Source organism: Otolemur garnettii, unplaced genomic scaffold (assembly GCF_000181295.1).
Source record: "Otolemur garnettii isolate 467f Iridium unplaced genomic scaffold, OtoGar3 scaffold00235, whole genome shotgun sequence".
NCBI lineage: Eukaryota > Metazoa > Chordata > Mammalia > Primates > Galagidae > Otolemur > Otolemur garnettii.
Window position 1 is genome coordinate 841,953 of NW_003852630.1, and position 24,497 is coordinate 866,449.

The 24,497-nt window shown below is 50.4% G+C and overlaps 1 protein-coding gene across 1 annotated transcript in view; it reads left to right on the plus strand.

Moving 5' to 3' along the window:
- The window catches only part of PTPRN2 (protein tyrosine phosphatase, receptor type N2), a 648,263-nt gene that overhangs the window by 122,567 nt on the left and 501,199 nt on the right, over nt 1–24,497 (plus strand). Inside the window, exons 6-8 of the mRNA XM_012812959.1 lie at nt 12,447–12,560; nt 13,840–13,880; nt 16,347–16,726. Coding sequence (XP_012668413.1) covers nt 12,447–12,560; nt 13,840–13,880; nt 16,347–16,726 — 535 coding nt within the window. The remainder of the gene's footprint in view (nt 1–12,446; nt 12,561–13,839; nt 13,881–16,346; nt 16,727–24,497) is intronic.

Sequence of the window (24,497 nt, forward strand, 5' to 3'; positions counted from 1 at the left end):
CTGTCCATGACCGTGGGATGTCCCTGAGGATTATGAGTCAGACCCGAGTCCTGCTGTCCATGACCATGGGATGTCCCTGAGGATTATGAGTCAGACCTGAGTCCTACTGTCCATGACCATGGGATGTCCCTGAGGATTATGAGTTAGACCCAAGTCCTGCTGTCCATGACCGTGGGATGTCCCTGAGGATTGAGTCAGACCCAAGTCTTGCTGTCCATGACTGTGGGATGTCCCTGAAGATTATGATCCAGACCTGAGTCCTGCTGTCCATGACTGTGGGATGTCCCTGAGGATTGAGTCAGACCCGAGTCTTGCTGTACATGACTGTGGGATGTCCCTGAGGATTATGAGTTAGACCCAAGTCTTGCTGTCCATGACTATGGGATGTCCCTGAGGATCATGATCCAGACCCGAGTCTTGCTGTCCATGACCATGGAATGTCCACTATCTATTCAGTTCTTCTTTGATCCATCTTGTCAGAGTGCTTCATTTCCTCATGTGGATTTGTACATATTTTGCCTAAAGCTGTTGTCTCTTAAGACCCGATGGCATGGAGAGATTATGGAAGTCACCGCAGGGTGCACCACATACACTTTCTAAACAGTTAACTAGAATCAGAGACAAATGACACGTGGCACGTCCACTGGTAGTGACTCCCAATCTAATCCTGCTCACTGGTCAAACACCAAACCACAGTGAACAGGAAGCAAAACCTGTTCCCAGCCCACCACAATGCTTCCTTCCAGCATCTTGACCCTGGATTCTTTAGTGCAGTGCAGGGCGGGAAGCACAGGACCTGATGTGCTCTGTGCTGCCGACTTTTGGCCCCAGCCTCTTTCCAGTGGACTTCATTGTCTTTTATAATGTGTGCCTCACTATATTTTGCTTGTATGGCCAAGGTGGTCAGTGGCTTCACCCCTGCCGTTTCCTGTGCTGAGATGTGTTCTGTCAGATTGATATGGAACAGGAAGGTGATGTGGACTCAGAAGAACTTGCTTCTGCTGCCAGCTCTGCAACTTTCTTGCTGTCCAACTGTTAGTGTGTTCACTGATCACTCATCCGTTCAAATAGTACCGACTGATCTCTGACCGCCACTGAGCCTCTGACCCTCTCCCCCCATCCACGGTGGTAGGGTTGTCGTAAATGCATTTTGGGTTCTCTTCTCCCTTGAACCTCCCATGACTCCCAAATCTTGTGTGTCCACAGCAGTGGTGGTGTCTGCTTCCTCGCTAGCAGTGGGAATGCCATCCTGAGTGGTCTCAAGTAGAGCCGGCAGCATGCCTGGCATCCCAGCATTGGAGGCTCTTACTTTTCACAGTGACAGCAGTAGATTATAGTGCAGAAGAAACAGATTCAAATGCTCTTTTTACCCTGGAGAAAATATACCCACAATTTTGAGGTTATCTTCACTTGAAAGGAAGCACCTGCCGCTATTTTCATTTTTGAAGAAATCCATTCATATTTGAACACAGGCCATCTCTGCTCTGTGCTCCAAACCCAGCTATGCCTTTTGGCTTTTAAGAAAAACAGGACCAAATTGGCCACCTAATCACTGGGGCGAAGAGGCTGCTCTCAGAGCTGCTCCCTGAGGAAGGTGCTGGTGAGCTCTCGGTCTTGGACCCGTGCCTCTGGCTAGAGCTAATGAGCACCTCATAAAACAGAAACAGAAGGCACCTGTATTATCAGAGAGCCTCTCAACCCAGGGAAAATGTGGGCCCCTGTTTGATCTGCAAAGCCCGAGGCCCTCACCTGAGTCTGTCACTACATCACCAGCAAGAGCCTATGTTCTCCCCTTGTGGAGGAGAAAGGAGGGTCCTGGGCACTTGGGGTTCTCTCTGTGGTTTGAATAGCAAGGTGCAGCTCCTTTCCTGCACCTTCAGGTCACACCTACCTGCTTATAGCCCTGGCGTGGTGACAGTAGCTGAGTGTGGCCAGGGCTCCTGCCCTGTGCTGCCCTGCTTATCCAGCTCATGCATCTCCCTGCTTCTGTGCCTGCTCAGAGTCACAGTCTTCAATTTGGAGGGAGCCCAGAAGGCTGTGAGCTCTGCCCCCATAGGAGAAACGTCTCCCAACCCCACTTAAGCTCTCGATTCCCGGGTCTGCCCCACTGTGTGCCACTCTGAGCCTTGACAGCGAATTGCCTCTTTCAGGCTGAGGGCTGTCCAGCACCTCATAGCAGCTTTTTACACCTGCCCACTCCCCTGAGGTGTTTCTCTCCACCACCACAGGCAGCAAGGCCTTCTGGAGCACCATGGAACAAATGTGCTCACCCCCTCCTGAGGGCCCTCTGCATACTCTGCCACCTTTCTGTGACTCTGCCAAGTCTCCTCCCTCCTCCTTGACTATGCTGGGTTGGTGGGGCCTACTGCCTGCTGTTGATGGTGATGATGATGGGGATGATGGTGGGTGCTTCCCTTTTGGAGGCACAGGGCAGGTGTGAGGAAAGGCAGGGGCCTGAGCATGCTGTGGCCCACAGGGCAAAACTGGGACCCGAGGCCCAGGGAGCTCTAGCGAGTAATCTGGGGTCTGATCATAACTTGAGTTCCTGGCTGCAGATACAGAGTAATCAGGGACACTGGCCACCTACCTTCTAGACAGCATTTCTAGAACTTGGCCAGACAACTCTTACCATTGAGAGAGTATTTCTATGAATACTGGTTTGGCCCAGGTTGGTAATGTAGTGAGCTTTCCCTTTCTCCCTCTGGCAACCACATCTGAAAAGTTCTATATTCTAGTCCAGTGTTTTCTGCACAGCAAGCTTCAGGCTGCCATTGTAACTCACTTAACATTCTGAGCATGCAAAGTCATGCTAATGTGACTCTATGAGACATTCTTTAGGAAGCAATTCGACTGCCAATTCTCATCACCAACTGAAGTTGTATAATTAATGCCAAAGGTAATTTGATATGTTTTTTCTTCTTTGCCTCACTATTGCATGTATGTGTGAGAGAGAGAGAATGGACAAATACAGAGACCTGTGAGTATAAACTTTCATGGCCCGGTGGAGCAATGAGAGCTTTCTTCCAGCCTGCAGTTGGGGCACTGCTCATTAGTCAGAGGGAGTGATAACCCCACTTAGCTCTGATATCTTTAGCTACTAAAATTGGAAGGAGAACACCTTTTGCTTTCCTTATGCTGTTTTCAGTGAAAATAGATAGGATGTTGATTATCATTATAATGATAATCCTGGGTAGAAGCCCAAATGAGGAAAGATACAATAATAAGATCCTATTGAATTTATCTGAATGCTTGGCAAATATCTAAGTGTCGGACTCCAGCAATTAAGTGGAATATATATAGCCCTCTAAACAAAAGGAGCAGAGCCAGTTCTTCATGATGGTGGTAATGGTGATACTGGTAACAGTGGTGATAGTGCATTGGTGATGGTGACGGTGATGGTGGTGGTGGTGTTGGTGATGGTGGTGATGATGAGGGTGATGATGATGGTGGTGATGATAAGGGTGATGGTGATGATGCAGGTGATGGTGATCGTGGTAGTGATGGTGGTGTTGGTGATGGTGCTGGTGGTGGTGATGATGATGGTGATGATGATGAGGGTGATGGTGATAGTGGTAATGGTGATGGTGGTGTTGGTGATGGTGATGATGGTGGTGGTGGTGATGGTGATGGTGGTGTCGGTGGTGGTGATGGTGGTGATAGTGGTGTCGGTGGTGGTGATGGTGGTGGTGATGATGATGAGTTTGGATGTGTGGATGAATTTTGGTGGTGGTGGTGATGGTGGTGAGTTTGGATGTGTGGATGTGGCTAAACTGTGAACCTTCATATATACATGGTTATAAATGCACTTGGCAAAAGCTGTGATGCAAGAATCACATCTTGTATGTTAAAGCAGTCTTGCACAGAAGGTTATCTGCGTGCTGTTCCTATTCTCTGGCACTTATTACATTTTGTTTGGGTGCCCTGTTAGGATGTATAGTTTCTGTAGGTCAGGCCCACAGCAGTTGTGCGTGCTGAGTCATTGCGAGAGGATCTCTCACCCCAGGCCTTACATATTTGATGTCCTGACATTTTGTGTAATTGCTCTGTTAGAGTCCACTTAGAACGTTGAAAGCTACTTAAAATGTCATTATAAGCTGGCCGGGTCTCTGACTTATATGGTGCAGTTGATGGAACAAAAGAGCGTGCTACTTTGATGGTCATGTTATCTGTGCTCTGTGCTGTGGGTCTTCTTTAACCCACCATGGCTAGTTGGACTTTTTGAAACATATTTTCTCATTTCTCTTCATCTTCAAATGACTGACAGCGGATACCGCGAGATGCCTCAGTGTGGCCACAAAGCACATGAGGGTGTGGTTGCAGAGGTTACTTGGAAGCTGATTTCTGGTGGGCACTAAGCATTCTCACCATGAGCTGATCAGCAACTTAGAATCTTCTATCGTATGATTATGGTTTTTAAGAAGTTATTTTTTGCTAGTGATAATCTAAAAAGTGTCTCTTTCAAATGAGAGGAGGTAATTTTAGGAATTATACTTTATTATTGCATTTTGAAGGTAGATATTTCTTATTATAGTCGCTCTAAGGGACCTTCTACAAACGTTCCCTGTTCTCTATCTTTATCTTAAAGAACACAAGGTTTTATTGCATGAGCGAGTCTCTGCTCTTTCCTCTGTGTAAGGAACTGAAGGGGGTTGAAGAAAGAGAGGTGCAGAGGCTGCAAGAGAGTTTTTCTGCATTGTAACTGTTAGCCCAGAGTTATAAGACGGGATACAGTCGTGCTCATCATAGACAACCTCCCTACTCATTTTATTTTCTCAGTAGCCCTTTTGAGTGGGAATTCTTGACTTGGTTTTACACAGGAGGAGCCCCCACTGGAGGAGACTAGTAGGGTGCCCCAGGTCCTGGCCACAGTGTGAGTGGGGTGGGCATGGAGCTGGGGGCTGATTGACTTCGGAGCCACTTTGCTGCACAACGCTGCGCTGCCTTCTCTTTGGGATCATGGTCTGACTTGCCCTACCTTTGACCAACCAGAACCATATTCCATCCAGGATGGGCACACAACAGAGTATTACTGGTGGTCCCTTGGGGGCTGCTGAGGCCCCTGGCCCTGGCCAGGCCCCATAGTGCCCAATGCCTGGCCTTAGGTCACTTTCTATCAAGTCTCCCTCTGGCCCATCCACATCCATCTGCCAGGCCACTGTGGGCCTCATCTTCTAGCACCCCCAGGACCTTCTGCCCTCCCGCCATCCCTAGTCAGCTCTCCTGGGACCCTCCTTTGGCCACCTGTCTTCTGTCCTGTCTCAGCCCTACAGAGTGGTGCTTAGTAAATTGCAGACTGGATGCCACTGTGCTCAGAGCACACCATGGCTTCTTATCTCACTAAGTAGAACCAGAGTCCCTGTGGTGGTCTGTGAGACCCTGCCTTATCAGTGCCCTCCACCTTGGTCCTCCTGATTCTTTTGCTTTTCTCTCTAGCCACCCTGGCCTCTGTCCTTCCAGGCCAACATGCCAAGTAGGCCTGCCCTGGGGCCTTTGCACTCACTATTGCCTCTCTCTGGAGATTGTGCCTCCCCTCCCTTCTCTCTTGGGGGTGGCCTGGTCTTCACCTTCTTGGTGAAGTTTCCTCTGAGAAGCTTCAAAAAATATATGTAAAAGAGCATCCTTCTTCCCAGCTTCCCTGGCTCCCACCTGGACTGTCTCCATAGCACCTGTCACCACCAGTCTATGCGCCTGTGTCTGACATTTTCCATCTCTTCTAAAACAGCTGCAAGTCCCATAGGAGTGAGGGCTTTGCTCATGGATTTACGGCTGCACCTCCAAAGATGGCTAGTGCAAATGTGTAGCAAGTCTTGTGGCACAAGGAAGGGAAAGGGAGGGGAAGAGATCAGCAAAAGTGACCCTGACGCTATCACTGATGCCATCATCTGGATACTGGATGCAGGCTGGGGGGGCTCATGTGTGAATGCAGGGACCAGAGGGACAGACCTGCTCCTCACAGGAGACAGCTTGTGGATATCAAGAGGCACAGATGTGGCTCTGAGCAGGATGGGATGTACCGAAGAAATGAGCCTGCTTCCCGGTTTTGTGCTGGGCTGCTTCACTGAATAACCCCTGTTTCCCTGTGTATCACGGTTCTAGCCACATAGTCTTGTTCCGCTACATGCCTGAGGACAGAATTAGAGAGAGACTGGAGAAAAGGACTTCCAAGAGAAAGGTCTTTTCAGACAGGCAGTTAGCCTTGACAGTTCACCTGTTTCTGACTTGGGGAAATGTGCAAACCATGTGACTCCTCATGACTCAGCAGTGAGATAACACTCAGGAGTGAGGGACAGCATTTACCCGTGGCCATCAGTGCCATGTCAGAGCAGGGATTTCACTTTTTAGAGCCCCTTAGAATAGACACCTCTGCCCTACAGGTCATGGTGGCCCAGCAGAGACCAGGCCACACCCTTGGTTACAAGGTCTCCAGGAATGGAACATTCTTATAGATGAGATTTTCTGGTTAACTTAGCCGTCACCAGAAACACAGTACGGACTCAACACTTGTTTAAAAAAAATCTCCCATAAATGCATTGCTCTATTCTTTTGGCCAGTGCCCCTGCATTGTCAGGGTGGGCCTCACACACACTGCCCCACCTTGAGGCAACAGGTGCCATCAGGGAACAGCATTGTTCTTGGGCCTGCCTTTGTGCTCAACAGAGACCCTCGGTAGCTGCTGCAGAACAGCCTCATAATTCTATGATGGACCTTCCATCACTGACCCCTCCCTACACTGACGACCTCCTTGAGTTGACTGGAGTTGACTGGAATCAGTACGGCAGGCCTGGGTCCTCATGGTGACCACCTCTGTGTGTTGACCGGTTTGTTGCAGTCCCTCGGGTGGCAGCTCACAGAGCTTCTGCTGTAGGTGACTGTGTTTTCTCATCTTTTATGCCTTTGCTGCAATACTACACCACTTAAGTTTGAAGTATCTGTAATGAAGCTTAATAAACAGCAAAAATTATTTTGCTTACTTTTTAATTCTATATTTTCATGTATTTAATTGATTTTCTGTTTAAAATACATTTTTATCACTTTTGCTCAGGATAACTTAAATAAAAAATTATACAGTAATTTTGCAAAAGACATACTTTTGGTTTTATTTTTAAAAAATCATTAATTTAATTTAATCACTAAATTAATTTATTAGAGATTGAAAACAATAAAATATTTTTTATGTTTGAATAAAAAGTTAAGTCTTATACCTGTTTTTTAAAGGTTATAATGAAAAGACATTTGTCAGATTTAAATTCACATCAATTTAATTGTTAATCTCCAGGGGTGAAATACAGGCAGTGATTTGTAAATAGAATACATTGCTGTACCGGTTTGGGGAGTGTTTGGTTGAAGTTCAGGAAAGGCACTTATCTCACACATGTAATTGGTGATGGCTTGGATAACATGTCAGCCCAAACTCCATCTATTCCAGGAGGAGAGAAAATGACGTGAGATATGTCATTTAACTTCTTTTTAGGGTCTTAATGGTTAGCCCCATAGATTAAGTTTGCTTATATTATCTGTTCACCTAGCCTTTTTGGCTTCAACAGTCAAAACAACTGATGTGTGTGAGGGTACAATATTTAGCACCTCTTAAACTGTGATTGTCAGAGCAATGTCTGCTCACAGGCTCCGATCACAACGAATGGCCTATAATATAACTTGATGAAATAAATGCATGAGTTGGTAGATGGATGAGTGGATGAGTCTATGGATGAGTGGATGGATGGGTGGATGGATAGATTGACCTATGGGATGGGTAGATGGATGGATGGGTAGGTGAGTGGTGGGTGGATGGGTGGATGTGTGAGTGGATGCATGGCCAAATGGATGATGGACAGGTGGGTCCATGGTTTGGTGGGTGGGTGCATGGGTAGACAGACAGTTATGAATGAACATATGGGTGGATGGATGGATAGATGAATGGTTGAGAAATGGATGGATGGGTCCATGGTTGGGTGAATGGGTGTGTGGGTAAATGGACAGGTTATGGATGTCTGTACAAGTGGGTGAATAGATGGATGGATGGTTGAGTGAATGATCGATGGGTGGGTAATGATTGAAGGATGGCTCCTCTAGATGGGTAGGTGGATGGATGAGGATGAGTGTCTAACTTTGATGACTATAGTTCACATCATTTTGAATGTAGGTTAATACTTTGGCAAAGAACAGTATCATAAAGCGTGATCTTAAATTGAATGCTGAGCAAATTAGGAGACAGTAGTCAGCTTGTCTGGTAGCTAAGGGGCTCTCTGTGTGTTCTTAGCTTCTCACTTGAGGCTTGCAATGAGCTGTAACCAGGCTTGCTATGGAGAACCAGAGGTCTATGTTGAGAGTGGATTGGAAATGGGAAAGAGAGCAGAGAGCTCATCTTAACCTCAGTTCATGGTAATTGTCATAACTCATTAGGCACTTAGGACATGTAGGCCACTGGATGTGAGATTCACAGTCCCTACATCACAGACAAGGAAAGTGAGGCATGATGCGATGTTGCCATCACAGAACTTGCCTAAGTCCTCATCCTGTGGTGCCAGGGCCAAGATTCAGACTGGACCCATGCCAAGGGCCAAAGTCTGTGCTTGTGGCTCATCAGTGCTCAGCTCCGTGGAGTCACTTGGGAAGACAGCACAGCCTCTTCTGAGCAGCAGCGGTGCACTCCTACAGGGAGCTGCTGGCCTGTCTTCATAGGGGGCCCAGCTCAGCAACCCAGGGGCACAGTATAAGGACTGTGTCACAAGAACTGAGAATTTGACCGACAGGAATTCTAAGTATGTTCTTATAAACCCAGTCTTAGCCTTCACTATAGCCCAGTGGAGGGGGAAAAAAACACCCTACAGGATCTAGAACTGTTGGCCTGAGAAAGTGAACATGTAGCCACTGCTCAGAGCAGCTGGAGTCTCTGCAGTGGGGTCTGAGCCGGAGCTGAGTCTCTGGCTCCCACAGTCAGCAGCACCCTTACTCAGTCTATCTCTGCTCTTCCTTGGTGGTCAACCACAGGGCCCATCCACATCTCAGAGCTCTGTATTCTCAGCAGCTCCCTGTCCCTCACACTCACGCCATAGTCAAACCCTGTGTGTGGCCGAGCATCTGTTTACTGTGACCTGTGTGTTCCAGGACGTAATCCTTACTGTGACGGGAAGGAGGTCTGTGCTACATGTGCTCTGGCGGGGGGCATGTGTGGGCCTAGGGGTTGTGCAGGTCGTCTGAGGAGGAGAGTGGGCCCTGTCAGGATGTGTTGTCCTGCCCCTGGGTGCCACCCTTCAGTGACAGCAGTGACATCCTTCACACCTGGAAACACAGACTTCACATCCTTTTCCTCGAGCAGTGCAAGAAACTTCAACAGAAGTGCAGACCCTGCCCTTGGGAGTGGAGGCCCTGCTCATGCTGGGAATTCAAGGGAGGTGTTTCATAGTCATCTTTCTTTTGACACATCTGCTGAGGCTCTTCAGGTGGAGCTATAGCCAGCTGAATGGCACTGCCCAGCACGTGTGCACACACACATGCACACACGCACACACATGTGCACATATGTGCACATACACATAACTCTGGTAGTCCTGGAGCCACTCTGAATGGAGCTGCTTAGCACATGTGCACACATATATACATGCACACACATATGTACCTGCATGGACACACATTCGCACACACCATTATTTTAAACTTTGGCATTTATAAGTTTATTTCTTAGAAGTAGTTGTTGACTAGTATGATGAAACATAATTCATTTTCACTAGAAATCTTGATCCAGAACATCTAACCTTTCTTGTTCAGAAGCCGTAGTATTTTTTTTTCCTGCTAGTTGTCAGTATGTCACAACCCCCTTTCCAGCTCCCACATGCCCGAGGGCTTTGCTGAAAAGTATCTGATGAAGCTCTATTCCAGATGGATAAACCACTCACTTCCTGGGCTACAGGTGGTCTTGCTGTGTCCTCCTGGAGTCGGGGTTTTCCTGCTCCCACTGAGGTGGGTGCCTGAGGCACTCTAGCTGTGGGGGCATGGAGGCCCAGTCCCGCCCGGGGCTCTGGGAAGCAGCAGCTGGCTCCCAGCTTGTGGGTCTGCTGTTCCCAGCCAGTGTGGGCAGTGTTCTCTCTCCTTTTCCAGGAGCACAAAGGGATGTTTGACTTGAAAGTGGGTCTTTCTAGGGCACTTAGAAGCATCCAGCCATTCCCTGCTGCCCTCCTGAGCCCCTCCGAAGTCACAGGCTTTGCCCATGAAGGGTCCAGTCATGGGTATCCTGGGGTCGTCCTGCCCAGCTCACCAGGAGACACAGCCTCTGGGCAGCTGCACTGGCCATTGTTCTGCAGAAGAACTGTTTCGCACTGGCTGCTCACCTGGCCGTCCTGACACACAGCCCAGCCTCACCTCAAATAGGGCCCTGGCCGTGATCTCTGGGGGTCATGGTCTGTCCCCTCACCATGAGTGCCTCAGAGGTGGTGTGGTATGTGCTAGAGCCACTGGGGCCACTGTGGCCACACACTTACCCCATACTTGCCCCCAGCCCCACCCAGGCCTGGTGGTTCCCATTTTCTTTGAGGCTGAGCTAGCCCTTTGTGCACTTGGCTGAGGAACCCACTCCAGAGGAGGAAGGTATGGGTTGTGGTGAGCGGCAACTAGGGTACTGGGCCTCATGGCTCAGGGCTCAACTGTGGCTCTGAGGTGGTGTCTTCTGCTTCCAGAGAGCGGAGTGATGCTACGACTATCCAGTCAGCAGCATGGCTGTGCCAGGCACACCCGTTCCAGGCACACCCATTCCACAGCACACTCTTGTCCCCCTGTGAAATGACAGGCACCTGTGTCAGCCTGATGAGGGTGCTGGGCAGCTGGCATGGACTTGTTCCAACCCGCAGCCTCTGGGTGCCAGTGGGCAGTGTGGAGGGCAGGGTGCTTTCCTATAGTTCTAGGCATGCTTTTGTTTTATAAGAAAGTAAGAGATATTTTTCCATATTTGCTACTGGAAGTTATTCGTGAAAGCAGGTAGTCAGTGAGCATGTGGCAGGGTTGATGTGGGGAGTGGGTGGGCTCAGGGTACAGAGACAGGGGGCTGACCCCCACAAGGCTCAAGTCCAGTGGAAATGTAGAGAAGGGGGCAGTGTCTGCACAGACCTCTGGATTTCCTTCTGCAGGGAACTCCACAGAGTTTTAGGAGATGACTGCCATTAGGGAGCAGGTGGTTACAGACCCAAGAGGAGGGGGCCACAGGGGTCACAAGGGAAGCAGGGTCAGAAGGCAGAGGAAGGGGTATGGGGAATGAGCAAGAGCCTTGGGTGTGGCTCTAACAAGAGGGAGCAGGAGAGGCAGGGGGCAGGCCTAGGCCTGGCCAGTGTGGTCAGTTCCAGTGACCCCAACTTCTGGTTTCTGCTGTGGGTGCCTGGGGTAGGACAGTGTAGTGCCCAGGAGAGGAGGTGGGGGCATGCTCTGGCCAGTGGTTTGGGCATGAAGAGCCCTCCAGGTCATTGCAGCCCCAGGTCAGAACACAAGAGCACACAGTCAATAGGACACTGAGGCCAGTAGGGCAAGGAAGCCCTGTTGTGTTGGGAGAGTTTCAGAGGCTGTGTGGGATTGGACTGAGGGCAAGACATCTTTGTGCATAGTCTGTAAAGGACATCTCTACCTCTTGCTGAAGTCCCCACTATGTTGTTCTCAGAAACACCAGTGAAGGAGGCTCTTGGGCTTTTGAATCAGAAGGGACTCAGTCCTGTGTGCAGACTGAGGGCTCAGCTCTTCCAATAGGGAAGGCAGGACCACCACAACAGTGACCCTTTTCTGCAAGAGAGATGGAAGGTGGGCACAGCAGTGTTCAGAAAGGGGAGTAAATATTTCTTTATAGCACTGTAGCAAGAGCTTCAATTAATAGGTGACAGTGACTGTACTTTTTTTTTCACTCAAAGAACTCACGATAGGCTGTTGGGGTTCATCTTTGAAGAGTCAGTGAGGCCCAGGTGACCTGACCCACAGCGCTGTCTCCTGCCCCTGTGATGAGTGCATGTCAACCCAGAGACAGCCCTCACCGCAGGAGGACACACGGCAGAGTGGGCTGGGGCCAGGGTGTGTTCTGGGACCGGGGGTGGACAGCACAGCTTGCACCAGGGGCTGTAACGCCACTGCTATGACCCGCACTGGGCTGCGCGTGGTGGGTTGTACTGCCTTGCAGGCTGCTGAGGTTCCCTCAGAGACACTAGGCCAGAGCACAGTGTGTTCGTGTGTGTGTGTGCCCCACACCAGCCCATGGCATGTGTGTGTGTGTATGCCCCATACCAGCCCATAGCATGTGTGTGTGAGTATATGTATGCCCCATACCAGCCCATAGCATGTGTGTGTGAGTGTGTGTATGCCCCATACCAGCCCATGGCATGTGTGTGTACATGTGCCCCACACCAGCCAATAGCACATGTGTGTTTGTGCGTGTACCCCTGCATCAGTCCACGGCACACACGTGTGTCTCCCCCTAGGAGCCCTGATGCAGAGCCTCCTGCGAGACCTGAGGAGGCACCAGGTGGACATTGAGAGCCTGAGTCCTCTGGAGCTCAATGAGACACCTGGCCTAACCACTGGAGTGGCTGGAGGTGTGGGTGCAGCAAGACATTGGGGTGGAGCTGAAGAGCAGCTACATGGCCCGGAGCCAGGCCTCCCCAGAGACAGCCTGCAAGGTGATCTCTAGCTCCACGGGTGCTTCCCACTCAGGGCAGCCCTGCAGGAGGATGCAGCGGGTGGGGAGGGTGTGGGGGTTGGGAGGGTGCAGCGGGTGGGGAGGGTGTGGGGTTGGGAGGGTGCAGCGGGTGGGGAGGGTGGAGTGGGTGGGGGAGGGTGCAGTGGGGTAGGAGGGTGCAGCCAGGGGGAGGGTGCAGCAGGTCAGCAGGTAGTCCTTGATGTATTCTTGCTGAGGGGAGGGAGTTTGTGTTAATGATTTTTACTTCTTTGAACTTTTGCCTGTAAAAGCTTCTCAGCAGACTGTGCCTCACAGAGCAATGACACTGACTGGCAAATTGCCCTGTGTGCAGGGGTTTGATTCTGCCTCTGTGCTGAGGATCAGAGTTAGAAAGAAGTAGCAAGGATGGAAAATGGTTTCATTTGGATCATGTGAGGGAGTACTGTCAAGTATTTGAATATACATCTGCTTCAGGCACACACCCAGGCTCTGAGGCTGCCAGCTTGGGAGGCAGAAAGCGTGGCCTACAGCCCTCACAGTGGGAACCGGAGTTGGGTCTCATACCCGACGCTCTGCACTGATGCTCTCAAGTTCCTGGGCCATGTAAACTCCTCCAGCTCAGCCTGGTGCTCTAGACTCACCCTGTGCCCTCTCATCTGGGAGTTGGCACCACGGCCTCATGGCAGCCATGGAGAGTGTGTGTGTGGGTGTGTGTGCGTGCTGGGCAGCGGGACTGTGTTACAGCAGAGGATGAGCAGGACCAGGGCAGGGCAGGATGGGAAAGGTGCCCAGTGTGACGGTGTCCCCAGCAGTGACTGTTCAGGCTGAGGAGAGTGCAAGGATTTGTGCCATCTGGGCATTGTGGGTGGGAAATTTACTTACAGAGTGAAGGGGACCACAGTAGCCTGCTGGCACATTCTGTGGCCTCCCTGTGCCTGCTGCCCACTGCTGGCTACAGGGCCTCAGGGCTGGGCTGTAGCCATGGTTGACTCCAGGTCTGCCTGTGACTGTGAAGCCCCCTCCTCTTTCATGAAGCTCACAGGACCCCACTGTGTACTGTAAGGAAAGGTTCACCTCATGGTAGACGTTAAGCCACATCAGTATGCCTTCTGAAAAGAAGGGTTTGGAGTGGCTAGCATGTTACGTGGCATGACTCCCTGTGCCTAGGCTTCTGATAATGCTGGTGTCTTTTGCAGATAGTAGAGTGCCCGACTACGATGACAGCCCTTACGAAGAGGTAAGACAGGACCTCTCTGATCTTTCTCTTCTTGGAATGGCCACATTTATGAAATACAAAGGATCTTTTTTCTTCCAGAAAAGGAGGCAAAAACCTTCAGAATCCCAAAATTTAAAAAGCGGTACCAGAAATAAATATAGTACTGTGTATTGAGATACATGATAACATCTATTTTTAATTATAAATAATTTATCCATTGTAGAAACATAAAAACTATGTCTGCTATAATGAAGGAAGTTAGTATTTTTTTAGAATTTCCCTGTACAGGGACATCAAACGATGACACGGAATGCTGACACCGGGTATGTGTTTTCCATGCTTGATACCTGATGTTCGTTTAACACAGAATGTGCACCCTGGGACTGTCCACATGGCAGCCGCTGGCCACAAGTCAGGTGCCCATTAACAAGAGCTGATGCGTTGGATGGCATGGGAGGGGCGGCCCCGTCACTGGAGGCTCCGCCATGCATGGCTGTTTAGGAAGGCAGTTGGGAAGCCAGCTCCACTACAGACGGGATCCACCCCAATACTGATCTTTCCTCCTGATTTTGTTAGTTGTCAATTTTTCCTATTTAAGATATTTTGGTCATTGAAACAAGTCTATAGACACAGAAACTCAATTCCTGAGCAATGACAAGAATGTTGTCTGGTTCTACAAAACTCTTCTTTGGAGAGGAAAGTAAGAATCTGTGGTTATTAATTCTCTTATCTGGTTACGTTGATGGCTTGTGGCTAAGTGTCTGCTAGCAGGACCAGAAAGACATGCGAGTGTCTCCCATAAATGGCAGCGTGCTCTGAGCTGTGGGGGAGAGGGCAGGTGAGGGTCTCATGTCCCAAGAGACAAGGGGGTGGCCGTGGCTGTTGGAGGAGAAGGTGGGTGAGGGTCTTGTGTCCTGAGAGACAAGGGGATGGCTGTGACTGTGGAGGAGAAGGTGGGTGAGGGTCCCATGTCCTGAGAGACAAGGGGTCAGCTTTGGCTGTGACTTAGGGCAGCAGTCCCATACGCCCACCCCAGAGCCTGAGGTGTTCTCAGGAACTCGGCTGCTGGGCTCCTGATTTCCCAGAAGGAGAAGACTGCCCAGTGCAGCCTCACATCCTTGGTGTGCTGAACTTCCATGTATTTCTCTTCTGTTTGGGGTGTTTTCAAGCAATTTTTTTTTCAAAAAGGGTATTTGAGTGTTGTCTTTTTCCAGCCCTCATTTGTTTAATAACACCTTCATTTTCTTTCCCAATGTGAAACACAACTTAAGTGAGAATATTATTCCTTTTCCCAGCCCTACTTAGTAACTTAAATGCTATATACTGTTGTTAATTCAGGACCCAAATCTGAGTACTTGTTTCCATCAAACTGTTTTGTTTAAATATTCAAAAACACCACAGGAAAATTATAACCTTTAGTCAAAAAGGGAATCATCTCCTTTATATTCATTCCTACCTTACTTTCCTGAGACAATGTGTCTTGGTAACGTGAGTTATACATACATCTAATTCTCTTGTTTCTGTTGACTGTGACACTGGACACTGGTTTCATGAGCACAAGACTGCACCATGGCAGGTGCTGAGGGTGCCCAGTGGCCCGCCCTTCTCGGGCAGAGTGGGGTGTCTGCAAGTGGGGTGCAGTCAAATGGGGGGACGGCATTGTTTCATCACTTAGACCTTAACCTCCAGCCCTGACCTGTGACCTGGCATGAGCCCGAGCCCACAAGTTAGGACACTACTAGCGCGTTCTTTGTGGGGCTGGGGGCCAGTTAACTGAGAGGCCAGCACAACACAAATCAGCATCTGACACATTGTCTGTGTTGAGTGTCGTAGCTGAGAGTTTATGTCCCTGTCTGGCCCTCACTGAATGTCCAGGAAATGGAAGTCAGGGTGGGGTGGATGTTGTCCATGTGAGGACAGAGACCCCGAGATGTCATGGGGCAGGGGCACAGCTGCCCCTGTGATGCGCCCACTCGTGGGCTGATCTCTTTGTACCTCAGTTTTCCCACCTACAATGTGGGATTACAGATGGCTCCCAGCTCAGGGCTACCAGGAGACTCAGTATGTTTCTGCACATGACGTGTTAGCACAGTGTCTTGTCCACAGTTAAAAGACCAGCACATGCAAATTATTTGTATGCATTATTGGCACGAATTATTAGAATTAGGTGTTCATTGCCTCTAGAAGGGTAACCTTGATATCACCCAGGTTATCTCTGCAGAGTCTAATTCTTAAGGAAGATGTGTGTGCAAGTGTGTGTGAGGGAGGGGTGGGCAGAGAACACAGTCCCAGAGACCCAGCTACCCAGTGCACCGTGGCATTGTTGTTGTAGGATCCAAGCAGACGATGGGAGCTTCCCCTTCACTGGAGTTTTCATCTCCAGTTACCGTCTTCATCTCACATGATGACTTTGCCCACATGTCCCCTTGTGCTGTGTGTCTGGTGCTCTCTCATGGGCGTCCTCTCACAGCCGTGTCCTTTCTGCAGGTCACTCATCTGAGCGCCACACTTGGGGATCTACTGCGGGATCCTGGGGCTCGACTCGTGCCTGGCGCCCCTAGCCCTGCCAGGTCCTTCCAAACAGAAATGAAGAAGTCAGACCACCCTGAGGCTTCCTTGTCTTCGGAAGAGGAGGAGGCTGGAGTGGAAAATGTCCGGAGTCAGACATACTCCAAAGACCTGCTGGAGAGGAAGCCTCATTCGGAGCTCGCGGAGGACGGAATCAGGGAGCTCCAAAGCTGGGTCCCGGGGACTCTGGAGGACGCAGCTCCTCAGGCAGGAGTGCGGGAGCCCCTTGACACAGGCCTGCAGCTGGAAGCCCAGACATCAGAGGAGGACAACTGTGGCTACATCCTGACGGACCACGAGTGAGTAGCACCCTGCCTCTTCTCCGGGGGCCTCCTTGATACAGGGGATGCTGTTATTCATCAATGCATTGAGCTGAAAGAACTGAGTGGGATGTCCCCAGACTCTCTGGTGTGGGACAGCAGCTGGGAGCTGGTTGCTAACAACCCCAGGGCTCTTGAGCTTGGCCCCTGGGCAGTTAAACAAAACCAACCAGACGGGGTCTTGCCTGGGCTCCTGGCCACTTGTGGCCAGCTGCTCAGAGCCCCATTTGGGGGTCCAGGTGTGGCTATGGGACTCTGGGGCAGGTATGGACAGCCTGGTACAGGAGTGAGAAACGCCGAGTGCTAGATGTGACCTGGCAGTGACTGTGCTACATGCAGCCTCTGTCTGTTTCACATGGAAGCGTCCAGACATCACGGTAGGAGTGGCCACATGGGGAAGGACTGGCTGCCCAGCCTCTGGGTGCTCTGCCCTGCTCTCGTTTCCATCTTAACTCAAACCTTCTGGACCTAGCCAGTCACGGGCTGGCCATGCTTCTCAGGTTGTCTTACAAGGAAGCCAACATTTGATGCTTTGTTCTGTACAAGTTTGTGTTTTTTTCAAGTGATGGAAACAGTGTTTCAAAAAGAGGCCTGTATCTGGCTGGCTGCTTGCACACCCTGCAGTGTGTGCCCTTGGGTGGTGCAGATATGTGCAGTGCATGTATGTAATAATTTTGCTTTGAGGTGATGGTGTGGGTGGTCTGGGCACCTCTTCCTTGGTGCAGAAGGCCTGCCTCATGGTCAGACCCTGCTGTGCACGGCAGCTGGGCAGGAATGTTTCATTCTGAGCTTCACCTGCACATGGAGTATTAAAGCCAAATTAAAACTTAAGACTATTTTCCGCCATACATCGACCTCATTTGTATTTTTATTTTTTATTTATTTTTATTTAGATTTATTTTTATTGACAGAGTTTATAAGAACAAATTTAAAATCAAAGGCCAATCCATAGGTCTCATTCAGTTGCTTATTTTATTCATTTGTATTATGTATAGCATTCCTTAATGTAACTGCATTAAGAAACAAGTCAAACCTAATCAGGATTCTGGGTGATGTGCAACCAAAACATGGGCCACTCTTGAATGAGATTATGGAAGGGACTGTCTTAATCAGTTTAAGTAATCTCTCCGAATTTTAGAATAACATGCTGCTTATGACAGAATTAGGTATTTCGTGTACCAATTAAGTGTTGAAAAATCTGTGTCATAGAAAAATAAGTAAAAATGATACATTGAACCTTATTTGTATTTTTAGATAAATCGTAAGCAGCTGAAACTTTAGGCACACCAAAATATTGACCCCGTTTCCTCTAGAGCTCTCCAAGACAAGCCCATTTCAAACCACTTTGCCTAAGTGAAACTCTCTGTTGTGTCTCTATCCCCAGGCTCCTGTCCCTAGGACCAGAGTTCCTTGTGGACGTCTGTGTCTTTGGGTTCAGGCCTCACAGGCCTCACAAAAAACACCTCGCAGCAGGGCCTCAGGGCTGTGCTTTGCTCTGTTAGCACTAAAGTGAGTCCCCTGGACAACTCTGTGACACAAACCAATCGTCATGACAGCTATTACTCACTGGGACCCCCCCTCCGCCGAGGATCTGTGTTGTGGAGTGGTCCCTCCCCTGGGAGACTGTGTGTGTGTGTGTGTGTGTGTGTTTTGTATGTTGTGTGGTCTTGTGTGTGCATAGCATCTGTGTGTGATGTGTGTGCTGTGTATGTTATGTGGTGTGTGAGGTGTGTTGTGTGTGTGCTGTGTGTTACTGGGTGTGATGTGTGGGTGCTGTGTATGGTGTGCAGTGTGTGATATGTCGCATATGCAGTGTGTGGGGTGTGGTGTCTGCTGTGTTGTGCATGTGGTGTGTGATATGGTGTGTGTGTCATGTGTGCATATGGTGTGTAAATGTGTGAGGTGCGTATATGGTGTGTGTGGTGTGTGTTTTGGTGCATGTGTGTGGTGCTTTCCTGTGCGAGGCCCCCTTCTCTACCCTGAGTTCCCTCTCATGGTGTTCTTGGCACCATGTGGCTTGCCATGGGTAGTTTTGGTCTGGGGCAGGAGAGACACGCCTCCATCCCCTAAGGGCTCCTCCCTGGGGATGCCTGAGTGTCACCCTCAGAGTGAGCTGTGTGCAGTGCCTGGGGACCTTCAGAGCTGGCGTGTGTGCCTACTCCCTGTCCGGGACTCGTCCCTCTCTGCAGCCACCACTCCCTGGTGAAGAGACACCTCTCAAATCAGTTGTTTCCTTAGCACTCGGTGACTTTCCAGCAGACAAGGATGTTGGTATTCCCCAAAGCCCTGTGTTCATTGACGCAGAGAAAGGAAACCACAGATGGAATGATTGGTATCTATACCCTACACAAGGAGCCCTGTCACTCCCGGTCAGGCTTTTCTTTGCACTGAGTTATTTTCTTGCAGCATGTTCTCTGGCTGTACCTCTGACACTGGAGCTTTTACCTGCCACAAGCAGTGGATTAAAAACAAGCCGTCTTGGTGTCATGCCGACCCCTCTTCTTCCTGTGCCAGTTTGGCATGAGAGATTCTGGGGCAGATAACACAGCTACACTCAGTGCTTCTCCACGTTTGTGTGAGAGCTCGCATTGGGATTACACCTTCTGCGGTGTGGGGAGATGGATATGTTTTGATCAATTAATAATGTGGGATTCTTTAGGGCAAATTTCCAGCAGCTCTCAGCTTAAACCTCAGTAGATCAGCTACTAATTTACAAGAATCAGATGCCATTCTTAAGAACAAGGAACCTTTGCATATCTGGTTGTCCCACAAACGCGGAGGAAGATGACGTATGACTTGGTGCCATTTCATCACTGACCCAGCTCTTTCCGTGACGTTTAGATGGTGAATAACATGGCCCACTTTGCCAGCACCTTCTTCCCCCTCACATTTTCTGATGGGCAGGGTAATTCTTTGACATTTATGTTCTTATCCTTCTTATAAACTAGACTGATCATTTAATTTTTAAAAAATTTTTATTAGATCATAATTGTGTACATTAATTCTATCATAGGATACAGTGTGTTACTTCCATATGCAGTTTGGAAAACTCTCATCGCGAAAACTGAAACTGGACCCACACCTGTCACCACTAACTAAGATAGATTCTCACTGGATTAAAGACTTAAATTTAAGACATGAAACTATAAAAACATTAGAAGAAAGTGAAGGGAAAACTCTTGAAGAAGTAGACTGATCATTTAAAATGAGACAAAGGGCAAGACAGCCATCCCCAGTCCTCCAAAGACAGTTTTTAAATTCTTTCCCGCTGGGTTGCTGGAAAGAAGTCGCTTGATGGAAGCTGAGTTTGAGGCAGAAGGAACTATTTACTTCTTAGCCCAGAGAAAGTTGCCTTTTTTTTTTTTTTTTTTTTTTGCAGTTTTTGGCCAGGGCTAGGTTTGAACCTACCACTTCCGGCATATGAGGCCAGCGCCCTACTCACTGAGCCACAGGTTCAAGCCTTTTTTAAAAAAAAGTTGCCTTTTAAATCTAATAAATAAATGCTTCAGCATTATGTGGCTTGTACAGATAGGCCTCTCTTCAGTTAACCAAAATAACCCTAGGCAGGACACATTTGTGTAGAAGGGTCACAGTGAGTTGACGAGGCTGACCTTGGGAAGTGCAGTGGCTGAGAGGTGGCGCCCGAGGCTCACACTCGAGGTCACAGGTCCACACAGGCACTATGGAGAAGACCCTATGTGGGCCCTCAGGCAGAGCCAACCTCACCACTTGGACACCTGAGGGTGAGGAAGGAGTTGTGAGGGGCCCCCAGCGGAAGGGCCTGAGACTTGCCATGTAGGAAGGCTTTTGTCTCCATGTTGCAGAGGGTGAGGACCCAGCAGCCCTGCGCTATGGCTTCCGGCCTCTCCCTCCCGGCTAGGTCTCCTCATCCCCAAGGTGGTGACAATCGTGTCTGCTCCACAGGCTGCAGGGAGAGAATGTGTCCACACAGAGCAGAGCCAGTGGAGTAATAACACTGCTTGTTCACAGTGGCCAAAAGGATTTTTTTCTAAAAGAGAAAAAAGACACAGCTTCAAGGAAACCTTGGAGAACTCTGAGCCCAGAGCCCAGGGGAGAACTGCGGAGAGCAACATGGGCTCAACCCCGGGACACTCTCAATGTTCTGAGCTGATTCAATTGCAGCTTTTCTTCCTTTAATCTTATGACAACACTTCCACCTGGAGAAGCCAGTGGCCTATCCCCAGCTGCATCCCGTTTGGCCCCGGAGGCAGACAGTGCAGCAGCATGGCAGGAAGGAGACCCAGAGAAGTCACAGCGCAGACTTGGGCAGCTCTGCTGAGTGAGATGTGTGAAGACATTGCAGTTCCCTGACCCCTGCCCTGTGACTCTGGCTCAATCAGACCTTTTCTTGTTGAGTTTTTCCCTTGGGAATTTAGCAGTAGCTGGGTCTTGGCAATGACCGTGATGTCTCTAACCTCAGCTTCCACGTGAAATGAGGCTAATCATGGTGCCTTCCTTCCGGCTCTGTTGAGAACACCAAACACGCCAGTTGTGTGGTCTCTGCACGGTGCATGCGGGGAGCCTGCAGAGAGCTTTGGCTGCTCCCAATGTCTCTGGGCCTTGGTGTCTTCATTGGGAAGGTTTTGTGGGGAAGAGCATGTTGTCACTTACCACAAGCTTCCCATGTGGGCAAGTACTACGTGGCTTCAGACAAGTCCTTCTATGCTTATTCAGTGGACCCTAGGAGCAGGCTTGTTTGCAATGATGGAATGTACGTGGTGCTGAAAGATTTCCACAGCTGCTATGCCTCAGTGCTGACATGGCTGGAAGGGGGGACACCACGTTTAACTATAGAAATTCTGCTGCTGTTGGCGCTCCCTGCTGCCACTCCCTGGCTTCTCCCCCAGGATGGTGTCGGGTCTCAGGGCAGCAGGTGCCGCTCACACACAGATGCAGCTGTCCTGCACTGATTGTTGAGATGAACCCTAAGTGCTTTCTGAGGAAGTCCCAACTGTAGAATGACAGATGATGGCCACAAATCTTGACAGTAAAGTAGAAATGCCTGATGCTCATTTCAAGCACAGTCCAACTGCCCCTGTCATCTGCTTATGGGAGGAGCTGCTGTTGCAGAGCCCCGTCTGCCTTCCGGCCTCAAGCAGTGACCCCCTTGTGGTGGTGAGGAGGAAAGGGACCCATTGCATACACCACACAGCTGGGTGACCAGGATGCTTGGCCTGTGGAGGCAAGTGGGGCCCTCAGCCTTCACCGCTATCTTCAAGGCTGGTTTGCATGACCTCCTTGCAGAGGTGAGGTCTGTACTGCGGACTGAAGGAGCCCAGGACCAGGAGAGGCTCACGACAGGGACTGGGATTTCGGAGAAAGCCATCTTTAGTTCATTGTTTCTTCCCTTTGCTAGGAACGAAACTCAGAATTTCATTTTGAGTGGCAAGCAGATTAGGGCAGTGGGTTCTGTTCGGAACAGGGCAATGGACTTTGGAGAAACAGAGAAAGATGAGACACATCTCAAGCTCTCTGTGAGTCTGCCTCTGTGGACAAGGACAGGATTGAAGTATGCACAACAGTAAGAGAACTTGAAGACTGAGTGATGACCAGAGCGGATCTGACCCAGTGCGGACTGGGTGTTAGAGGAACAGGTGCCAGGTGGTAATCCTCAGCTGAAGAAGAGAGCCTGGGCTTTGTAGGTAAAGAAGCCCAGAGGAGGGGGCTGGGGACCTAAATAGAAAGGCCTAGTGGGCAAGGGGAGCGAGGCAGGGCCATGGACTGAGGCGTCCCTGGAAGGAGAGGAAAGGTAAGCACAGTGGGGGTTGGGGAGGCCATGTAGGTCCAAGGATGGGCGTCATGGCCATGCCTGCTGCTGGGCAAGGTCCTTTCCTTTGGTGTGTGCTAAAGCACAGGCACACTGTGAGCACGGTCCATTGTTTCTTATAGGGACATGCCTGCCTCTTAGCATGCATGCAGGTGTGTGCATCTGGGGAGGCCTCAGCTCCCCTGCAGGTGTGTGTGCACCCGGGAAGGCCTCAGCTCACCTGTAGGAGTGTGTGCCCCTGGGTTGTCCTCAGCATACCTGCAGGTGTGTGTACAACTGGGCTGGCCTCAGCTCATCTACAGGTATGTGTGCACCCAGGTTGCCCTCTGCTCACCTGTAGGAGTGTGTGCATGGCCTGGCTCCCTCCCGAGAGGAGCACCACATTTTCTCACTCTCTAGAGTCCTGTCCCTACTGTTTGCTGGCTCTGTGGAATGATTCCTGTTTGCCACATTTCCCTACCAGTGGTGCAGCGCTGCCTGGCTCCAGCTGTTGCCTCTACTCCATGCTGATTTTGTGGGTGAACTGTGCTGGCTCTGCACATCTTGTCTTATGGTGTGTGCCGGGGGCTTCCTTCCCTGTGTGGGCTGTTGCCTCTTGTGCTCTCCCTGTATTCCCTAGACCAAGGGTCTTCAAACTTTAAACAAGGGGCCAGTTCACTGTCCCTCAGACCTTTGGAGGGCTGGACTGCAGGCCCTGGGACAAGTTGGCTGCTAAGCAGGATAGGCAGCAGCAACAAAAACACCTGGCGGGCCGGATAAATGTCCTAGGCAGGCTGCATGTGGCCCTTGGGCCATAGTTTGAGGAGGCCTGCCCTAGACCCTCCTGTGTGTTAGTATCTGGGCCTGGGGGCCTGGAGAAGGGTCTTGCCCCTCCTGCTCAGGAGTCAGAGGCCCACAGCCTGGGGAGGGCCTGCTGCTCTGGGAGGTGAGGCTGGTGATGCTGCAAGGGGCCTTCTCTCCCATCTCAGATGATTCCTTGTAGTTTTGTAGGTTTTTCTTCTTTTAGGCCCTAAAATGATGGGCTTTTTTCCTGACAGGGAATTCCTGGGCTGCCCTGCATCTCCCTGATACCCAGGCCTTCCCTGCAGCTGCCTTCTGTCTGACACCCACAGGAGCCCCAGCCCAAGGTCAAGGACTGCTTGATGCCCTTGGTCCACAGTGGACTCATCACCCCAGGACCTAAGCCCTCCTGTCCTTCAGGGCACAGCTCTGTGGACCCCTTCTCTTGCCCCCACCTCCTGGAAAGCCCAGAACCTACAGTCCCTCACTAGGAGGGCCCCCTCAGGACCTTTTCCATGGCCCACACAGACCCCACTTGCACTTGCTGCCAAGTGGCAGCCATGTTCTGTCCCTGTAGCCTAGAGTGTCCAGCAGGATCTCTCTCTTCCTGAGGGCTCCCAGAGCAGGGAGGGAGGCCAGAGGGTGCAGGGAGGCTGGCAGTAAAAAGGGAAGGTGAGGGTGCAGGGAGGCTGATGGTACAGAAGTATGGGGTATGGGAAAGCCGAGGGTGTACGCAGGCTGGAGAGGCAGGGAGGCCTGAGGGTGCAGGGAGGCTGATGGTATAGAGTTATGGGGTATGGGGAGGCCGGGGGGTATAGGGAAGCTGGCAGTAAAGGAAAGGTGCTGATGGTATATAGGCATGGGGTACGGGGGGCTGATGGTATATAGGTATGGGGTATGGGAGACTGGGGGTACAGGGAGGCTGTGGGGCACAGTGGGGCCGATGGTATATAGGTATGGGGTACAGGGAGACTGAGGGTACAGAGAGGCTGAGGGTACAGGGAGGCTGAGGGTGCAGGGAGGCTGTGAGTATAGAGTTATTTGGTATAGGGAGGCTGAGGGTATAAGGTTATGGGGTACAGGGAGGCTGAGGGTACAGAGAGGCTGAGGGTATAGAGGGGGAGGCTGAAGGTGCAGGGAGGCTGTGAGTATAGAGTTATTTGGTATAGGGAGGCTGAGGGT